The sequence below is a fragment of the Apis mellifera genome, linkage group LG1 (genome assembly GCF_003254395.2).
Source record: "Apis mellifera strain DH4 linkage group LG1, Amel_HAv3.1, whole genome shotgun sequence".
NCBI classification, from domain to species: domain Eukaryota; kingdom Metazoa; phylum Arthropoda; class Insecta; order Hymenoptera; family Apidae; genus Apis; species Apis mellifera.
In genome coordinates, this window is record NC_037638.1 from 19,341,311 (window position 1) to 19,360,219 (window position 18,909).

Consider the following 18,909-nt stretch of genomic DNA (forward strand, 5'->3'; position numbering starts at 1 on the left):
GAAATTCAATCACGAAATGTATTCAAAAGAATTTATTTTATATTAGGAAAATGTACAACAAAATATGATTTTAATATATATATATATATATATAAATATTATTTTTAATTTATTTTTATATTATATGACGAAAATATCTACAATTTATTTATCATTCTATTATTTATCATTATAAAATAATTAATATTATAAAATAAGTAAAGATATTCAATCCATCTTACATAATATTTATAATTGCGTCGATTAAATGCAAAATAATATTTCCATAATAATTGTATCAAGTTGGCGAATATTTATTTCATATTCCGAAAAAGATACCATTTCAAAGTTGAATAAAATTGTAATCATCGATGATCTTATATCTCTTTTCCCGATAATGTACCAAATCATCCAAGAAAAGCAAACTGCTTTCGTTATGCAATTTTGTAAGAACTGGAGGTAATGGAGTTATTCCAGCAGTATTTGCAAGATCATCATAATAGCGATCCTGCTTAAATCCCATCATATGAAAATGTTTTTTTTCCAAACCCTCTTTTTTGCGACTTTCCAATTCTTGTGCTTCCTCTTTCAGCATATCTGCTTTAGGAGGAAAGTCCTTTTTTCCCGACCAATATCGTAGAACAAAACGGACCTTCGATCAATAGATAGAATGACTCATACTAAAATAGTTCTTCTTGTATCTTATTATAATATTATTTTTTTTTTTTAATCGCACCTGCAAATCGAACATGCTGAAGGCACAAACATAAAAGGGAAGACCAATCAATGCAAGGGTGGGATTTTCAATCGATATCAAATGCTTCCATAATGGTGTCACCATGTTAGAATCTACCCGTACTCCACATTTTTCACTCAGAAAGGGGAAGCTATATTTATATCCTTTGATCAAAAAGAAAAAAAAATAATTAAGTTATTTTATAAAAAAAATTAAATTGATAATTACCTGTACAATAAAATATCGCATCAACAGATTCATTAGTATCATCTTTAAAAATAACACCGTGCTTGGTCAATTCTTTTATATCTCGTTTCTAAAAAAATTACAGATTGAAATAATTTTATATTTTTTTTATATTACAATTTGCATGCATTATTTACTTGAACAACATTGTCGGGAAATACAGTGCCTATGGGATCCTTCAGATGATGACTCAAAATTATACGTTTCGCTTTCTTCGATATTTCCAAAGCTAAATCCATGCCTGTTGTTTTTTTTTTTAAACGTTTAAAAAAAAAGCTATTTTTCTTATATATAAAATTATATTAATAAAATTATATATAAAAAATAAAAAATCAGAAATAACGTTACCCGAAGGTCCGGCACCAAGTACAACTACAGTTTTATCGGTAAAAATATCTGGCACCCTATAATCGTGACTGTGTAATTGTTCTCCTTGAAAAATTTGTTGACCTTTCAAATTTGGTATGCTAGGTTCGAAGTAATGACCATTGCATATCATAACTGCATCAAATGACTCTTCTAAAATGATGTTCCTTTTTAAATCTTTCACTTTAATCATCCATTTTCGATCTCCGACCGATGGTTCCACTAATTCGACATTATGAAGAAACTGTAAAAAAACACAGATACCTGTTGGATATCTATTGTGTATCTAACATTACAATACCATATTCTTAATAAATTATATAATACCTGGATATACTGGCGGAGATTAAAATGATCACAATATGAATTTAAGAATTCAAGTATTTGCGTTCGAGTCAAGTAACTGTCAGGATTATCCGGAACAGGATAATCAGGATATCCCATCACTTCTTTTGGAAGATTTGTTCTGGAAAAAAAAAAATATCAAATATATTATTAAAAAATAATATAACAGTATATCTTCAACAAGATGAATAAATAATTTTTCCAACTTCTTTTTGACTTAGTTGACTTGCCTTAAATTTTTGTACATACTAGTGTGTATTGGTAAACCATATCGATCTAAACCTGTTTCTTCCCTGTAAACCCATGTACCGCCTACTTGATCAGTTTTTTCGTAACATATTACTTGAGTGTTATTTGTATCAGAAGTACAATGTCGTAGAGCAGCAAGACCAGCGGATCCAGCACCGATCACGGCGATCTTCATATTTAAGAATTTGTCAAAAACTGGAAATTAAAATGCACTCGTTAGTAAAAATTCTTGTACAATTTCTTATACTTTAAGAGAATTTTTATCTCGATTCAATAATAATTGAATAACGATAAAAAAAATTCTATTTAACTTAAGTGTTACTTATAATTTTCAAAAATCAAATATACAAATTCAATCGTTATCGATATTCCTATAATATTCCTGTACGTACACACGATCAAATTACAAATGGGAAAGGTGCAACGATTGAAAGTTGTACCAATGCGAACATTCCTTCTTTTTTTCTCTTATAGAACACTTTCCTTATTACCGCGTGACTTTCCTGTGTTGGACAGCAAAACTATATTGTAGCTCACTAAATATGAAGAGAACTTGGAACAGAATACAAAAAGCAATTTTTTCCATAAATTTCTCATTCACATTTTTCACTATTATTATATATTTAACAAGAAAGTAAACAGAAAATAATATGCGTTTCCAGATTAATTTTTCTTCAATGAAATTTGAATAGTATTAATTAATAGTATACTCACAAGAAAATAATCGTAGATTAGAGTAGAGTAATATTGATGTATTGTGATCAGTGAAGAAATACTAAATGACCAGTCTTGAAATAATCAGTTGAAGTGTATCATTCGAAAAATGACTGTTACTGATAACAAGGTCATTGTGTTCTATACATTTCTATATAAGAGATACACATATAAAATACTACTACGAAAAATAATGAATATCAAACCTTGCATATACCTTCTTTAGAAATCTGTCGATGCATTAACCATAAATGGTTAATGAATTTTTAGAATTTCATTATAGTGCTATTACTATTAGCAAAATTTTTTATTATATATTAGATATACATATATTAAAAATTTAATAAAATTATATAACAAAAGATATTATAACACAGTAAAAAATAAATATACATTTGATAATATGAAAATTATAATAGGATTTTTATAATAATTTTATTTCATAATTTCTTTTCTAATATTATTTTATAATTAAAATTAATACTTCATAATTTTTTTCTTCGATATTATTCTTATAATATATTTATTATTTATGTTTTCATTATAAATTTTTTTTTAATTTTCTTAGTAAACAAATAAATATTATATTTTTTTTAAGTTTACAGTTTAAATAATTTATTTCATTTTTTTGATATTGTGTCATGAAAATTTCAAATATTTAATAGATAAAAGAGATAAATACTGATAACAGCATTTTTAAAATGTCTTTTTAACATATTTTCTGAATGGATAAAGTTCTATAGAAAGTATATATACAAAATTTTTAAATTTAATGCAATCAAAATTTAAAAATATAAAAATAATTTATGAATTAATATTTTGTTTATAATCTTTTATTAAAGATATTATAAACTATATGATATTAAATATCTCTTACCATTCGATAACAGTTTTGGACATTAGTATTTGGACAATTAATTGCATATTTTAAGAATGTTTTATAATGCTTTATAAGATAACAAATTGCGAAAAAATAAATTCGACAAACAATAATATTCGATAATATCATTTTTAAATAAAATATCTTCAATTTCTTTTTAACTTTGTAAATTGTCAGACTTTCATTTGTTTAAATTCCAAAGCTATTGTCGCGCGGTGTTTTGCATTAAAATATTTGTATCATATCACAGAATATATTACATATTACAAGATTGTTTTTTTGAATTTCATAGAAATACATTGTAAATATATATTTTTTTTATATTAAAAATTAAGATATATAATTTTAAAAGAGAAACGATAAAAGTACAATTGAGAATAATCTCGTACTTCGTTTATAATTACGCGCCGAAAGTAAATATAGACAAAAAAGCAAGTAGAAAAAGGATAGAGATAGATATAAAAATTGTGGAATCAGCGCCATCTCTTGAGTGCCGTACATAAAACTCAAATATAGAAAAAGAGAGTAAATATTAAAAGAAAGATAGAAATAGAATAAGAATTGACTATTAGCACCATCTCTTGAGTGCTAAAAAAAATACTTTCTAAAAATATTCAAAAGATGGTACTAATAGTCAATTTTTATTCTATTTTATCTATCCTATCTTACCCTTTGAAAAGATATTTTGTTACTCAAGAGATGGCGAGCATAGTCAATTCTTATTCTATTTTTTTTTATTATTTATTAGTCATATATATTTGAATTTCAATATATATTATATATATTATAATATATATTATATATATTATGGTATAAAGATAATGAATTTTTTTTCTACTTTTTTAATTTTTTCATAATTTATTCTTCTTGTTATTTATATTTTTCTTATATTTTTTTTGAAAATTTTATGAGCTAAAAACAATGCTAAAAATAATATCTAACTAAACTTTATTGTTTTTTTTTTGTCTTTTTATCTTTTAAATAATAAATATTTTATATTTAGCTTTCAGAGCTACATTTTTTTAATAATTATTTTATCACTGAATATTACGTTTATTTTTTTTTTTATTTAATAAGACAATTTATTTAATTTTTATTTAATAATATTAAAAAATATTTCAGATAAAAGAATGTTAGGCACTATAATTTATATAAAAAAGAAATATATTTTGAAATTTTTAACATAAATTCTCTTATACTCTGATAACAGTATTCTATTTACATATTTAATTATATAGATTTAAATATTCATACATTATAAAGCCTGAAGATTGATTTTTATTAAACATGATCATGAAAAAAATTAAAGTATTTAATATAAAGTTATTTTATAAAATAAAGATATTTTTATTTATTTTTGAATAATTTTATATTTAAAAGATAGATTTTTAAATAAATGTTCATCAAATATTTGAACTTTGTTATATATACACAAAATTTTCAGAATTTTTTTATAAAAAATGTACAGATTGTTCATTATAATTCAAGTTACCGTTTAGAATAGAGTTCAGATTCCCATTTATTTTTGTAGAGCATATATAATTGCATTGCAGCTCTTGCATCTTCTATTGAACTATGTTCCCCTGTTTGTATTTCTTTACCTAATAATTCATGTGCTAGTTTTTTCAAACTAGGAGTATTTCCTCTAGATAATTGTCTGAAAGTTTTAAATCTAGATGTATCTCGTAGATGTTTTCTTGGATGAGAAAGATATAACACATCAAGATCGTATTTTAGTGCATGACCAACTAAAATGCGGCCTCTTAAAATTTCTGCTACTTCTTTCTGAACAATCTCAAATTCTTCTCCATTTTGAAGATTATGAGGTCTAATTCCACTAACTTTAGTTCTATAATCTTGAACAGGTTCTCTTGGTTTTACATATTTATCATAAACACAGAAACCATGACGATTTACAATAGATATTCTAGCTAACATACTTTCAGTACCATCTCCTATACCTACCATTTCACAATCAATTGCTATTTGTTTTGTTAATTTCTTCCTACTTTCATCAAAAACTACTTCTTCATCATTATGTGATGTTATATGATCCACATTTAATATAGATGAATAATGCTTTTTTCTTGATTTCTGATGTGGTGATGATTTTTTTTTAACATTCTCTTTTCCAGAATCTGGATTTAATGATGGCGAATTAAATACTAAATTTCTAAACATTTCCCAATTTCGACCAGATGCATTACGCTCTGTATATGGAGTCATACGCTGAGTATTTTTATTATCCTTTTTATCCATAATTCGCTTACTAGCAGATTTCTTAGAACGGCATTGTTTTTGCTGTTCTTCGTTTTTCCTAAAAAAAAAAAAAAGTTAATAAAATATCATTATGGATAAATGTATTAAGTATTATTTGTTTTTATATTTTAGGTTACTTTTTCTAACCTCTTCATTTAACACGTGTATAAAGATAAATAGTCATAATTAAGTAATCTAAAAGAAACAATACTTATCGAATAATAAGATATACTATATCTATTTTTGAACTAATTCAAAAATAAGTAAATTTTAAGTATAAATTATTATAAATTATTAAGTAATACGTCAACTTAAATATGGCGGCACAAATTCAAAAGACTTTTATATTTAGAAATGGATTCAATCATTCTTTTCTTTTCGAATGTATGTAATTAAAGAAAGATTGTATAAAACAAAACTTATATTCAAAAGATCTTCTTTTAATAATATTATGAATCAAGAAAATATTTTAACACAAGAAAACGTATTCATTCGATATTTATTTTATTTTCGGATTCATATTTTCAAATAAGAAGAGGGGGTAACTAAAAGCAACAGCTTTGTTTCTATCCATTTGAATAATGTGAAAGTTTTCCTACCTTATAAGTAATATTATAACGATAAAAAACACTGTAAAAATTAAAGGAATCATTATGCTAGAATAAATAGAAAATATCCTAAAGTTTGTATTTGTCACGTTTATACTGGATTGTTTTTCTCAAAAGCTTGCGTAGTTTAACGGTTACCTTGTATGGAATAATACTGCATATATTTCAATTGTGCGTAAATTTTTGAAAGTTTAAGGAAATGTATGATGATAGTAATAATACAAATAAAGATACTTTTCCAGAACCTCGAAAAAAATTTTGGCTGGTAAGTTCTTAAATATTATCAAAGTTACTTAAAAATGACGCGTAATTAACCTGTATTAATTTAATTAATATTTAATGATATTAATTTTTTTGTTTTTTTTTTAATTTTATCTTTTATACTTTTAATTTTTTATGATTATTTTAATTAGCAGATTATCAACGATTTATTATTTTTTATTATTATTTAATTTTTTTTTATATTGTTTTTGTTTATGATAATAAAAGTGACATTTTCTAATGTTACGAATTAGCGAACAAGAAAACGACCAAAAAGTGATGCTATCAGTATCAGTTCAATGGACATATCTATTGAATCAGATGTAATAAAAAAGAAAAAGAGAAGAAGAATTACAGAAGTGGCCAGCAGCATTTTTTCCTCTTCTACTCTAAGTAATAAACAAGGAAATAATATTCATAGATCTTTCACAATTCAACCAAATGCAACAGACTTATCATTTGTGAATAATGAAACAGATACAGGAACATTAAAAATAAAGTATAAAAATATCATTAAATATATTTTTGTCATATAATTTAAGAATATTCATTTAATTTAATTTTATTTCTTAGACACAAGAAAAGTATTGAAAATTCTAATAATTTTACACTTAGAAGCTGGGTAGTTGATGTGGCAAACACAAGTACTAAAGATAGACCTAATTATGTTCTAAATAGAAAAGAAGTAAAAAAACAAGAAGCAATTTATGAATTATATTGTGGAGAAAATGTATTCATTAATGATTTATGTGTTCTCAAAAACTTTTATTATGAACCATTAATAAACAGTAATATTTTTACTCCTGATGAATTAAATATAATTTTTGGAGATATAACAAATCTTATTGAAATACATAGTAGATTAAAAGATGAATTAATTAATTTAAGAGATAAATATGGATTTACAGAAACTGTTGGATCTACAATATTAAATTGGGTTAGTTATAATCCATTCTTAATATTTAATTAATATAATTAAATTGTTATTCAATTTTTTTTATATATTTATTAAAATTTTTTATAATTTTTATTATAATTTTCAGATTCCAATATTAACAAAACCATACTTAGAAAGATGTAGAACACAAATATGGGCAAAACATTTATTAGATGAAAAAAGACTAACAAATAAACGATTTCAATCATTTTTAAAAAAACGTTTAGAATCTCCACATTCTGTAGATTTATGGACTTACATAGATGTAGCAAGGTCAAGAATTGTTAAATATCCTTTATTAATTAAAGAAATACTAAGGCATACTGCAGCAACACATATAGATCAAACATATTTAAAAGAAGCATATGATTTAATATGCAATCTACTTAAAAATATAGACAAAATTATGGGAGATGAGGAATGCAAGTTGGCTCAATCAAAAATTAATATAAAACCAGATTATGATCCTACCAAATGCATTGAAAATGCGACAGAATTAATTACTCAAGGACAACTTAAAGATATAAGGGGAATGGTAAGAATATTTTGTGAAATTATTTTATCAATTAAATAAATAAAATTTAGAAAAATTTAAAAAATATTAAAAAATTTATAATTATAATTTTTAGAAATTTCAATGTTTTCTTTTTGACACTGCTTTTGCAATAACTCGCGGTACAAGATCTATAAGTAAGAAGTATAACTTATTTTGTCCTGTTATACCTAAAGAGCAGATTTGCATAAATATAGATGAAAAATCTGATGTAACTTATGGATTTAAAATTGGAGATCATATTTTAATAACAGAAGATGACCATGGAAAAAGACATTGGATTGATTCATTTAATAAAATTTATAAATGTAGTATTAATATCAATGAAAAGGAAAATGAAGAAATTTTGACTCCATCAAAAATAAATCGATCCTCTAGATTGTCTATAAATAAAATAAGTGAAAATCATCTTTCATTAACATTAAAAAGGAGTTTTTTAAAACGCAAACGTAGCAGCATTGGCAATATTATAATATAATTTTAAATTTTATTTTGAATTATTTCACTATATTCAATACTATATACAATACTATATATAAATAAATATAAAGATTTAGATCATCAAAAAAATAGTATATTTAATCATAATAAGAATATTTTTTGTATTTTAAATTTGATTGCTAAATTATTTCTCTCAATATTACATTCAATTTAAAATAATTTTGTTTATATTAACAAGTATGAGTACTTACCTATGTATTATTTACATATTTTGAAAAATATATTATAGATGCTATAAAATTAAAAATATAAATATATATAAATATATACATATGCTAATGCATGAATTAAATACTACTTCTAATATATATGTACAAATATTTTTGATACTAATGTAAATTAAAAAGAAATATATCAATTGGTGTAAATGCAATTTATATGTAATCTTATATAAGTATGTACATTTATATTTAAAAATAAAATTATTTTTGTATGAATATCTTAAAACAAACATATGAAAATCGGAAATTTGTATTCAAATTTTATTAAATACAATTTCATTCTGTATTGTATTCATTTGTAATAAAATAATTATCCACATATTTTATATTGTTTAAAAAATCAAAATATTTATGATTTACTAGGTTTCATTGAGTTTCCATCCGGATAACGTTTTTTAAAAGCTTTAATAAGTTGAGGATCAATCAAATGAACTCCATCTACCTGATTACCTAATGTGATCCAATTAGGTTGAACATTATGTGGTCGACCAAATAATTCTATCTTTCTCGTTCCCGGACTCATACGTTCAATAATTCCATAGATTTCATCAGGCTTATGACTAGTCGCACGAACTTCAGCTACAATAACATCACTATCTAAGCCTCGATTAATTCTTGGATTTCCTTTCATACCAACTAAACAATGTTCTTTGCCATGATTTAACCAGTGGCCTGTTCTACCAGTTCTTATTATCCTTTGCAATTGATTAGTTTTTACCCATATGATTTCATCTACTCTTTCATATCCCCATAATTGTAAACATTCTCTACCAAGTTCCATTGCTCTGCCTGTTACCCATAAAAATAAAAGACCTTCATCTTGAAGAGCAGGTATGCCTAATTGTCTCATTTCATCATCTGACATGGTACCATAAGGCAATTCCATGTGAATGTCCCATGGAGGATCAGCCATTATTACAGCAAATTTACCCAATACAGTCATATCAAGGTAACGTAAATCACATTGTATCCATTGTGGTGGATAAAGAGTCAATTCACTACCTAAAGATCCACTAGAAGCTGGACAAGAAGTATTATTACCATTTTTACTATCTATTGTTAAACCTTTATTCACTGTACTATTATTTGCATTATCCGTTTCATTTGATTCCTTTGGTTGAGTTGTTGGTCCATCCACTTCATAATGTACATACCTATATAATAAAATATTTAAATAAAAACACAATTAATAAATAAAATAATAAAAATTTCTTATAAATTAAAATAAAATTGTTACATTTACAATACATACTTGCATGTATCCATATGAAAGCAAGTATTAAGAAAACTACAGTCACCCAAGGATTCGTCTGTATGACTTTGAATAATCTTTTTGAAATGAAGTTTCTTGCATTTTTCTGCAAATCCTGGTCCACCATTTAACTTAACACAATCTATTCGTGTACCATGAGGACAGAACTCCATTACTTGTGCTCCTCCTTGAGATCGAAATCTTTCAGCTAATGATTTCTCTTTGGATGTTTGTTTTGATAATAAATCTAAAATTTGCTCTCCAACTTTTTTATTTTCTTTCTCTCTAATAGTAGGCATAGATATAAGTGACATTATATCCTCTGCATTTTTCTTATCTAATTTAGGCTGTTTCTCTGCAGGTCCATAATCATTTAATTCAGATGCAGATGTTTCTGCACTTTCTGGATTTTCAGTATCATCTGATTGAGATTGATATGATGATTGTGATTCTGCAACTGATAATACTGTATATCCAAAGACACCATTTTCTGTTACTTCTTTAATTCTGAAAAAGTATTCAATTTCTAATTTTTATATAAAGTGTTAATATAAAATAATGCAGAAACTTACTAACTTAACAATATCTTGTGCTGCAAATTTCTCCAAAATTTTATGGATATCTGAAGAACACACATCTGCATTTAAATTTTTACGAAGTTGATCTATTAGTTCCGCAGATGTGATTGGTAAATTGGGTAATGATTCATGTAAGATGCATAACACATCTCTTTCATATTCATTATGATCAGAACGGTGTGAATGTCCTATTAAATCTGAAATATTAATTATATTTTTAGTATATATTCTTAGTTTTATATCATATAAAATATTAAAAAATTATATTTAAAATTGTATGTCAGAAATATATTAAAAAAAATAATATTTTTTTTAATAAATATTTAAAAAAAATAATTAATAATAAATAATGAATAAATTCAATTACCATTAGAAAGAGAAGAATCATTTGTCAAGGTGGATGATACTGGTGTTGTAGAAGTAAGAGTAAATAATTCATGTCGTTCGCGTTTCCTTTTCTGCAATTTTTCTCGCAAACTGTTTCTTTTTATTTTAATTGCTTGTATCTCTTCAAAAGCGTCTGACATATCTTTGCGATAATATTTGTAAAAGAAATATTATACATATGATAAGTATATGAAAAATAATATCAAAAATTAAGTTAAATAAAAATTCAAAAAGTTATCTTTTATATATTCCAATAAAAGAAATTGATATTTACTTTTTAATATCGATAAAAGCAATCTGAAATATTTAGAAATATATTTTTATTTAAAAATTTCAGCATATATAAAGTGCTAACGAAGTAACATAACGCTTTATAATATATAACCTAACTTAATCTTAACAATTTAATTTAAATAACCTAACTTTAACTGAAGAATTAAAAACACATGACTGATTTGTTAATTCGATAAGTACTTGAAGAGAATAATAGATAATTGTTGTAATTAAGTTTGTACATAATAATTATTCTTAAGAATTTTGTTTTATTAAATGATAAGATGTCAAATACAAAAGAATTTTTTCTTTCGATTACACAACGTATTTTTAGTAACTGGACTGCATTAAAAGTAAGTATTTATTTTTTGGAATATACAATATAATATACATGCTCTTGATGTATATTATTTTTTATAAAATATTTTTTATTAGATGGCAGTGGAACATGGAATGGGTATAAAGGAAAGAGCAATAGATTTCTGTCCATATATGACAGAGGTTATGTATATGAATGGTTTGTATTATTCATTTCCTTATTATACCTCAATTATTTTTGTAATTGATTTTTTATTTTATTTTTATCTTTAGAGGGTCTGAATACCAATGAAATTGCTAATGAATTGGAAGATTATATGGATGAGCATTTTAATACAGAACTTCAAGATAACAGTGCAATGCAAGTAGCAGAAGAATTGTTAAGATTTTATCATTATTGTATTGAAAATAATGAAAATTTAGCAGTGACAGAACTTGAAAAATTACCACCATTACAATCATGGATTATAACAAATGAACCTATAAAAAAAATTCAAAATTCTTGTACTATAGAAAATGATAGTTCTGAAAATGAAGAAGAAACGTCTGTTTGTATGAAAGTTGCAGATGAATGGACAGAAGTAAAAGCTAGACGAAAAAGATAACTAATATTTGATATTTTAAGAGGTACTTTTTTTATTTTTTTCCTTTTTTTTTTACAAAAGAACAGATTAACAAAGAATGTATAAACTACTGTTTTACAGTACATGTGCATTTTGTAATTGCAATGTATTCTAGAATTTTGTAACCAATCACTTATCTAAGCAGTCTTTGAAACATTGTAAAATTTATTTGGCAGTTTCAGTTACTATTTCTAAAGAAATAAAAAAAATATATAAAATGTTAATAAATATTTTATAAATGATTTTTAATTTTTATAAAACCTTTTATTACCTTTCTCACTTTGAGATAGAGGAACATTACAATATCCATTCTGTTCTTTTACAACAGTTTCATTTTTTTCTTTTTTAATTCTTTCTTCCGGACCTAATAAACTTAAAATTACTGGTAAAAATAATAATCCATGAAACAGACCAAATATCACTACACAAGTAAATAACTGAAAAATTTTTATATAAAATTAATTTAATAAGAAAAATTTTTGATAAAAAAAGATATAAAAATTTCAAAAAATACCTTAAAAAAAGTATTGAAAAGATAAGCATCACTAGAACCTAGTAAAACAAATGCTAAAAATGTACTCAAACCTCCATTAAACACAGCTGGACCAATAATAGAAAGTGTTTCTATTGCACGTTCTATAAAAATCATTAAAATCATTAATTTAATAATAACTTAATAATTTTTTTTTTTTTTATAAATTTGGCACAAGAAAAGAAATTATTATTTACCCTTTTTACTTCCTTTCGCGCGTATAAATTCTAATCCCATATGTGCTGCATAATCAACTGCTAGCCCCACACATAACAGAATCATAATGCTTGAGGACATTTCAATAGTTAAGTTCAAAAAATACATAGTACCTAATAAATCAATAAGCGTAAAGAATACGCAACAAATCACCCAAAATGATGTTTGTAAATTTCTAAGAAATATCAATATTACTACTCCTATAGTCAGAATTTCCAAGCCTAAATTTCTAATTAATTCCTCTCCTATGACCTATGAGAAAATAATAATTAATTGAAAAAAAAAAAAAATACAAAAAAAATCTGGATCTTTACTTTATTTGCTGTCCATGAAACATAATCAGGAGAAAAAATTGCTATATAATCATGTCCGTGAGAAAAATTTATCGCCTGAATTGACTCTCTGATAAGTTGCATTGCTTGTATTTGTTCCGATGTTGTATTAATCATAACGTGTTGAACAGGAATTTGTGATGTCTGGGATAAATAAAATTATTGTTAAATCACACAGTATATCGTAACAATCTATTGTAAATGTACTTCATGTAATTCATCATTTTTCTACGAAAATGTTTTAAACGATAGCTGTTTGAAATTCTTTTTATATCTATAAGATAATTTACAATAGATTGTAATAATAAGTATATATATTATATAGATAGACATTTATTAATACCGTTATATTATATTCTCCAGCCGGTAATTTATCGAAATTGATATCTTTAATATATGCTTGACCTTCCTTCGTCAGAAGTAAAAATTCTGTCAAAATGTTATAATATTCTTCGCTGCTATCTATATCGCCTAAATAATAAAATATTATAAATTTAATTATTCTTAAGCGTTTTATTTTATATATAAAATAAAGACTTACCTTTATTAGTGACATTAAGCCATTTTTCATAAGCAATAAACCATGGATCAAGGGTATTATTATTAATAAATTTATTGTGTTTTAAAACTTCTACCAGTTCAGAAAGAGATTTACGATCTTCATAATAATCTACGCCAGTCATATAAATCCCTACTCGTTTTCCATACTTTGGAAAATATTGCTTTAATTTATCATTAAACTGGATTGGATAGGAATCTTGATTTAAATACCAAAGAGGATCGAAATTTTGCTCCAATTGAAACACTGCCCATGTATTAACGCATAGACAACTGGCAGTGATTAGCAATATAATTACTTTTGTCGTAGTCTTTGTGATACCTGGACCGATATAATTCTCAAAGATAATTTGTTGCGTGTTCCTTTGGCTACACTCATTGGGTTTCCAATTTAGTTTTGGTCGACAGAAACAACCATCCTTGCGGGCTTCGAGTCTTTTTTCATCATATACGAGACAACTTACAAAGAATATGATTTCATATATGTATAAAAATAGAATTCCTAATGTGGCGAATGCGTAGAAGGATCTTAGTGTCGGCATCACAGTTGTAATTCCAAAAGCAAACGCGATTATGTTTGTGAAAGATGTCACTGTGATTGACATTCCTTAAAGGAAAAATAAGAGATAAGAAAAATATCAAGTATTAAAAACAATATTACAAAATGTAAGATCATACCAGCCTGTTGAATAGCTTTGGCGATACGTATTGGAATTGCTGCGGATTGATCTGTTTCAGGAAGATTTACCAGACTCTGCATAATCACGAACATGTTATCGACGCCTATGCCAAGCAACAGAAATGGAAGAATGGAATGTATAGGACCATAAGAGTAACCCAAGTAATAGCATACTCCGTAAGAGGATAAAATCGCCTGACCAACCACAAACACCCCCATTATTGATAGATAAATTCGTTGCTCTAATGCGTTACATTTGCCAATCATAACCATCACATAGACAGCAATCAAAGATATCCCGCAGCATAATACTGTGAGATTACTATTTAGTATTTGATGCAAAGAATCTATGTAACTTCGCGAAGCTATCGCGTGTATCTCCATTCCTGGAGGGAACGTGATATTCGAATGGAGAACTCGATTTACGAACTCTAATTCCCAATTGGCCGAGTTCGGATTAGATTTTTTTAACATCCAATTCAAAATTGTAGCATTGGCGCCTTTAACCCGACCTTTCTTGTCATAAATAATACCGGAGAATAGAGGCGTGATATCTAACAGAATATTATCAGTGATCCTGCAACAGATAAAAATGTAACATTTTTGAAAGATAGTTCAAAGATACGTTTAATTAGAGACTCACTTGTGTTTGATTGCTTTGGTCACATCCTCGAGCACCTCTTTTTTTGTCAAATTACGAATATCTTTCATTAAACTAGTTTCCCAAAGTTGTATGACAGACTGATATATACATCCATTTTTTTGTATCTTATCCTTAAATTCCTCCAGATTGGATCCAATGATCTCCTCGAAGATTTCCGTCGTATTCTCCACGTTGAACCATGTGAAATATCTGTAAGAATATCAGTGAGAATCTTATCTACAATTCAAATCAAGAACAAGGTATTACAAATCACTAAAAATAAATTAATTTTTATTACCCTGCACACACATCTTCCCAGGTATTATTATTAACCACGATAGATTTCACTGCTTGCTCTATTTTGCTAATCTGAAAAGAAAAAGAAAAAACATGATTGAACAAGCGACTTGATCTCCCAGAGATTCCTGAGCTCACAGATTCCAAATGCTAGGTAAATCTCGTGAGTCTTAAGAAATTTTCACAAGAATCATGCGTTAAAGTGGAAAAGAACCTTCATAGATACTCGTATAATTCATGATCGCCTATGTACCGAGCGCAGCACTTCCGGCTCTAAAACGTTGGGGGCTGTGACGATGATACTTTCGTATCGGAAATCGTCCCGGAAGTGTGTCTTCACCCAGGCGGCGTCGTTACGTATTATGGAATCTTCGGGCACAAAGAGCTCGATATCGTCGAGCTCTTCCCTCCAGAAAATCAGTCCAGGCGCGCAGATACAATTTATGCAGAAACACACCAGCAACCATAGCCAGGGCCGTTTTCCAATGCTTAAGCCAATGCTAAAAATAATATTTTATATTAAATTTTCTACATGGTGTGAAGTATATATAAGAATAGCAATATTTTTTTTACAAAAAATTTCTTATATATTAAAAGGCATTTATTTTTTTCTAGGCAAAACCATAAAACAGTGTCATTTGAGAAGCTAAAGATAATTTTATGCAGTGTTGCGTTAAGGTATATTCTTTATCAGCGAATATAATTTACGTAGCAATATATTGAATAAAACTGTTTCAATTTTAAAAAAAATGTATCAATATATCCAAATATAACAATGTATAAATGGATCAATTTAGAAGGAATAAGTTCAGTTCTGATTTTTAATTGAGATATCTTATGGAGTTTAATTAATAAAAATAACGAGTGACTAAGTGTAAAAAAATTCGTTGATATGCAATTGGCTAATAAGGGCAACGATACTTAAATGAAATATTAAGAAAACACAAAGGGTAGCGCCAGAGGAACCGTTGGCCTAATATAGGTCACTTCGTGGAACGAAAGCGACCATCCTTGATTCAACTAATTAAGAGGGTCGCGATGATCTCACCTTAAGTGGATTAAATTGCACAAGGTTCAAGCCCCGAAACTTGACCACCGTTAATGTCATTATTCCACAATGAGATTTATTATGTTTTCATAGTTCGATCAATTGCCTATTGAAAACACATGCTACGGCGCGTGGAAGTTGATTGATCATAATTGCAATTCGAGCAACAATCACGAATTTCATTTGAATCGAATGAATCATTTCAGATCATTCATGTGAGATACTTTCAATGTGAAAAACTTTAAATCAATGAATAATTTTTACAGAGATTTAAACTTCCCATTGCGCTAATGAAGATATATCCTTGTCACAATTTGCATTGTGGCAATTAACTCTTCTCAGTATGAAATTACCAATGAAGTACATTTCAATGTCAGTTATTTAAAACGGACTGAAAACGGAACATTTCAATGTACAAAGCAGAATTGAGCGCAAATTCAAAATTCAATGGAAACGAAGACGTATTTCCAAGAAAAAAAAAACGTAATAATATTCAATTTCAAATCAACTAAAATCTGATCTATTTTTTCCTTTGCTTCAACAATTTTTTCAATTGTAAGCAAAAAAGAAACAAAAAACTTTAATGAAACCAACAATATAAATCAAATAATTTGAAAAAAAAAGCTATGTAGTTTGTTAAAGCATAAAAATATATAAAAAAGAAAAACAAAAAAAGAAAGAAAGAAATCAAACGACTCTAATTACTAAACGTTTCTGAAAAAGATATTTTCTTCTAAAAATAATCCACTCACCGATAAAACAGACGATCTGAATTTAAATGAAGATCCAGTAACAGGTCTTTCAAGCGTTTCCACACGTTGTTGGCGTTTCTTCCTCGATGTGATTCCATCCTCGCGCTCAAGTTGTTCGATAGTTGAATGTCCACTGTAGAAGAACGTTTGTAAGCACACAGCCGAGTATGGCAGCATGCATGTGACCAACGTTGGAAGTAATCTGCCACAATTATATAACGTTCGGACCGAAGCTTCGCTTGCACGATCGCGGCTGATGCCATCGGGAGGATGAGGAGGAGCTTGGACGTCAGTCACCCCTCCTATTGTCTTCGTGAATGCTCATTTAGGATGTTTCTCAAACATTTGTATTCGTTCAAGATATACGTGATACAATTTTTCAAAAAAAAAAAAAAAAAATCACGAGATCTTTTTCTTCTTTATATTAAATCTTTTGTTTATATTTTCAAATAGGAAAATATAAGAGTTTGTTGATTTGAAATGTTCAACAGAATTCAACTTTTTATATTCTTGAGATTATTTAATTTAAATGAATGAAACAGAGGTGTGATTTATATGAGATGATTAGCATAGTTGTGGGCAATGTATCAAGAGTGTCGGGAAAGAAAATTGGCTGTATTGAAATTGATTTCATGATCTGGACGGAGTTCATTGTTTCTTTTGTAATAGCCTTTTCTCTCTTTCTTCAAAAAATTTGTAGAATTAATATGACAATGATATTAATATGAGAGAGAATAATTTTTATTGAATGTAATAGCCAAGATGCAAGAGAAAGAATCATATCGACAATATCATGAACGTTAACATTCATTCGAAAGCTAACGCAAACAAAATGTTTAAACTACCGTTTGATTTACTTGTATTTCAACAGAAATTGCTTGATGGTTACCTTACCTGGCGCTCATATCCAACGTTTACTACAGCATAGCACCAATTCTAACTGGCCGACCTACTTATTTCATTAATTAACACTTTTCTTCGAAAGTTTATGGCTGCATGATGTAAAACTCTTTACTATAACTGCAAATTAAAAGAAGAAGAAGAAGAAAAAAATGTAAGTAAACTTATAATATAACTAAAGATATAAAATTGTCTTACGGGCAACGTTGATAGCTGTACGATGATGACAATCGATTTTCCATGATTGATAATAACGTTCATAGACCGTTCTTCACGGTCTGTGAGCACGTCGAGGAAATACGATTGACGAAAATAGTGCAACGGATCCGACTTATTAATTTTCTCACAACAAACGAGCATCAAGTCTCTTCTTTCAGACCGTTATTCCTATGGTGCACAAGTATACGATTCTTCATCTACGTTCGCGGTCGAACGATTGCAGAAAGAGTTATTGACCAAACATAATTGCGGAAGAATCGATGTTTCCCAAGGATGTTTTGAATTCCTTGAAAATTACGCAATTTTGCATTAATACCTTTTGCTTAGAAAGAGAGATTATATACGATCATGATAATAAAATTAAGTAATAATAAGTGATCTTATAATAATCTTTCTTAAATTTTTCTATCTATATTTTAATACTTTATTACTTATATTTTTACACAA

At 26.8% G+C, this 18,909-nt stretch overlaps 6 protein-coding genes across 14 annotated transcripts; 2 read left to right on the forward strand and 4 right to left on the reverse strand.

Moving 5' to 3' along the window:
- Window positions 1-277: 277 nt before the first annotated feature.
- LOC410687 (senecionine N-oxygenase) lies at window positions 278-2,767 on the reverse strand. 3 transcript variants are annotated; one of them, XM_006571197.3, is made up of 9 exons: window positions 2,636-2,766; window positions 2,314-2,473; window positions 1,903-2,116; window positions 1,655-1,793; window positions 1,310-1,571; window positions 1,099-1,202; window positions 944-1,031; window positions 716-879; window positions 278-631 (listed from the first exon to the last, which is right to left on the reverse strand). In XM_006571197.3, the coding sequence occupies exons 3-9, from the start codon at window positions 2,094-2,096 to the stop codon at window positions 323-325; spliced, it is 1,260 nt and encodes a 419-aa protein (XP_006571260.2). In that variant the 5' UTR covers window positions 2,097-2,116; window positions 2,314-2,473; window positions 2,636-2,766; the 3' UTR covers window positions 278-322. The 3 variants fall into 3 exon arrangements, with proteins under 3 accessions (XP_006571260.2, XP_394164.3, XP_006571261.2); XM_394164.7 differs by having other exon boundaries at window positions 2,314-2,424; window positions 2,636-2,749; XM_006571198.3 differs by lacking the exon at window positions 2,314-2,473 and having other exon boundaries at window positions 2,636-2,767.
- Window positions 2,768-4,895: 2,128 nt separating this feature from the next.
- On the reverse strand, window positions 4,896-6,622 carry LOC413245 (RNA exonuclease 4). 3 transcript variants are annotated; one of them, XM_016912077.2, is made up of 2 exons: window positions 6,521-6,622; window positions 4,896-5,832 (listed from the first exon to the last, which is right to left on the reverse strand). In XM_016912077.2, exon 2 carries the CDS (start codon window positions 5,772-5,774, stop codon window positions 5,004-5,006), a length of 771 nt encoding a protein of 256 aa, XP_016767566.1. In that variant the 5' UTR covers window positions 5,775-5,832; window positions 6,521-6,622; the 3' UTR covers window positions 4,896-5,003. The 3 variants fall into 3 exon arrangements, with proteins under 3 accessions (XP_016767566.1, XP_006571254.1, XP_396691.3); XM_006571191.3 differs by lacking the exon at window positions 6,521-6,622 and adding an exon at window positions 6,374-6,506; XM_396691.7 differs by lacking the exon at window positions 6,521-6,622 and adding an exon at window positions 5,922-6,316 and having other exon boundaries at window positions 4,897-5,832.
- LOC724332 (rho guanine nucleotide exchange factor 3) lies at window positions 6,320-8,643 on the forward strand. Of its 2 annotated transcripts, none has more exons than XM_001120153.5 (5): window positions 6,320-6,647; window positions 6,898-7,142; window positions 7,217-7,580; window positions 7,687-8,115; window positions 8,210-8,643. In XM_001120153.5, the coding sequence occupies exons 1-5, from the start codon at window positions 6,582-6,584 to the stop codon at window positions 8,609-8,611; spliced, it is 1,506 nt and encodes a 501-aa protein (XP_001120153.2). In that variant the 5' UTR covers window positions 6,320-6,581; the 3' UTR covers window positions 8,612-8,643. The 2 variants fall into 2 exon arrangements, with proteins under 2 accessions (XP_001120153.2, XP_016767545.1); XM_016912056.2 differs by having other exon boundaries at window positions 6,521-6,647; window positions 6,872-7,142.
- A 146-nt stretch (window positions 8,644-8,789) lies between these two features.
- Window positions 8,790-11,487, reverse strand: LOC551911 (N6-adenosine-methyltransferase catalytic subunit). 2 transcript variants are annotated; one of them, XM_624296.6, is made up of 5 exons: window positions 11,347-11,487; window positions 11,053-11,214; window positions 10,684-10,882; window positions 10,108-10,614; window positions 8,790-10,009 (listed from the first exon to the last, which is right to left on the reverse strand). In XM_624296.6, the coding sequence occupies exons 2-5, from the start codon at window positions 11,210-11,212 to the stop codon at window positions 9,205-9,207; spliced, it is 1,671 nt and encodes a 556-aa protein (XP_624299.2). In that variant the 5' UTR covers window positions 11,213-11,214; window positions 11,347-11,487; the 3' UTR covers window positions 8,790-9,204. The 2 variants fall into 2 exon arrangements, with proteins under 2 accessions (XP_624299.2, XP_016767532.1); XM_016912043.2 differs by lacking the exon at window positions 11,347-11,487 and having other exon boundaries at window positions 11,053-11,292.
- Window positions 11,488-11,495: 8 nt separating this feature from the next.
- Window positions 11,496-12,482, forward strand: LOC724413. Its single transcript, XM_006571192.3, has 3 exons — window positions 11,496-11,698; window positions 11,781-11,862; window positions 11,937-12,482. The coding sequence occupies exons 1-3, from the start codon at window positions 11,630-11,632 to the stop codon at window positions 12,266-12,268; spliced, it is 483 nt and encodes a 160-aa protein (XP_006571255.1). The 5' UTR covers window positions 11,496-11,629; the 3' UTR covers window positions 12,269-12,482.
- LOC724497 (protein patched homolog 3) lies at window positions 12,282-18,792 on the reverse strand. Of its 3 annotated transcripts, XM_006571194.3 has the most exons (14): window positions 18,442-18,792; window positions 18,238-18,363; window positions 17,344-17,545; window positions 15,797-16,043; window positions 15,545-15,615; window positions 15,247-15,456; window positions 14,603-15,180; window positions 13,908-14,531; window positions 13,710-13,837; window positions 13,349-13,510; window positions 13,016-13,286; window positions 12,801-12,922; window positions 12,558-12,723; window positions 12,282-12,477 (listed from the first exon to the last, which is right to left on the reverse strand). In XM_006571194.3, exons 3-14 carry the CDS (start codon window positions 17,439-17,441, stop codon window positions 12,452-12,454), a joined length of 2,703 nt encoding a protein of 900 aa, XP_006571257.1. In that variant the 5' UTR covers window positions 17,442-17,545; window positions 18,238-18,363; window positions 18,442-18,792; the 3' UTR covers window positions 12,282-12,451. The 3 variants fall into 3 exon arrangements, with proteins under 3 accessions (XP_006571257.1, XP_006571256.1, XP_026297207.1); XM_006571193.3 differs by lacking the exons at window positions 18,238-18,363; window positions 18,442-18,792 and having other exon boundaries at window positions 17,344-17,675; XM_026441422.1 differs by lacking the exons at window positions 18,238-18,363; window positions 18,442-18,792 and having other exon boundaries at window positions 15,758-16,043; window positions 17,344-17,471.
- Window positions 18,793-18,909: the final 117 nt, after the last annotated feature.

Excerpts from the sequence above, each read along its gene's own strand:
- LOC551911 (XM_624296.6), bottom strand. The coding sequence starts at position 11,212 with ATGTCAGACGCTTTTGAAGAGATACAAGCAATTAAAATAAAAAGAAAC. Across the intron at positions 10,883-11,052 it reads TGATTCTTCTCTTTCTAATG|ATTTAATAGGACATTCACAC; the intron begins GTAATTGAATTT and ends TTAATATTTCAG. Across the intron at positions 10,010-10,107 it reads TTTCATATGGATACATGCAA|GTATGTACATTATGAAGTGG; the intron begins GTATGTATTGTA and ends TTTATTATATAG.
- LOC724497 (XM_006571193.3), bottom strand. The coding sequence starts at position 17,606 with ATGGCATCAGCCGCGATCGTGCAAGCGAAGCTTCGGTCCGAACGTTAT. Across the intron at positions 15,616-15,796 it reads AGCCGGAAGTGCTGCGCTCG|ATTAGCAAAATAGAGCAAGC; the intron begins GTACATAGGCGA and ends TTTTCTTTTCAG. Across the intron at positions 15,457-15,544 it reads TGGGAAGATGTGTGTGCAGG|ATATTTCACATGGTTCAACG; the intron begins GTAATAAAAATT and ends ATATTCTTACAG.
- LOC413245 (XM_006571191.3), bottom strand. The coding sequence starts at position 6,426 with ATGATTCCTTTAATTTTTACAGTGTTTTTTATCGTTATAATATTACTT. Across the intron at positions 5,833-6,373 it reads GTTATAATATTACTTATAAG|GAAAAACGAAGAACAGCAAA; the intron begins GTAGGAAAACTT and ends TTTTTTTTTTAG.
- LOC724332 (XM_001120153.5), top strand. The coding sequence starts at position 6,582 with ATGTATGATGATAGTAATAATACAAATAAAGATACTTTTCCAGAACCT. Across the intron at positions 6,648-6,897 it reads CTCGAAAAAAATTTTGGCTG|CGAACAAGAAAACGACCAAA; the intron begins GTAAGTTCTTAA and ends GTTACGAATTAG. Across the intron at positions 7,581-7,686 it reads GATCTACAATATTAAATTGG|ATTCCAATATTAACAAAACC; the intron begins GTTAGTTATAAT and ends TATAATTTTCAG.
- LOC410687 (XM_006571198.3), bottom strand. The coding sequence starts at position 2,096 with ATGAAGATCGCCGTGATCGGTGCTGGATCCGCTGGTCTTGCTGCTCTA. Across the intron at positions 1,572-1,654 it reads ATCTCCGCCAGTATATCCAG|TTTCTTCATAATGTCGAATT; the intron begins GTATTATATAAT and ends GTTTTTTTACAG. Across the intron at positions 880-943 it reads TGCGATATTTTATTGTACAG|GATATAAATATAGCTTCCCC; the intron begins GTAATTATCAAT and ends TTTTGATCAAAG.
- LOC724413 (XM_006571192.3), top strand. The coding sequence starts at position 11,630 with ATGTCAAATACAAAAGAATTTTTTCTTTCGATTACACAACGTATTTTT. Across the intron at positions 11,699-11,780 it reads GTAACTGGACTGCATTAAAA|ATGGCAGTGGAACATGGAAT; the intron begins GTAAGTATTTAT and ends ATTTTTTATTAG. Across the intron at positions 11,863-11,936 it reads AGAGGTTATGTATATGAATG|AGGGTCTGAATACCAATGAA; the intron begins GTTTGTATTATT and ends TTTTATCTTTAG.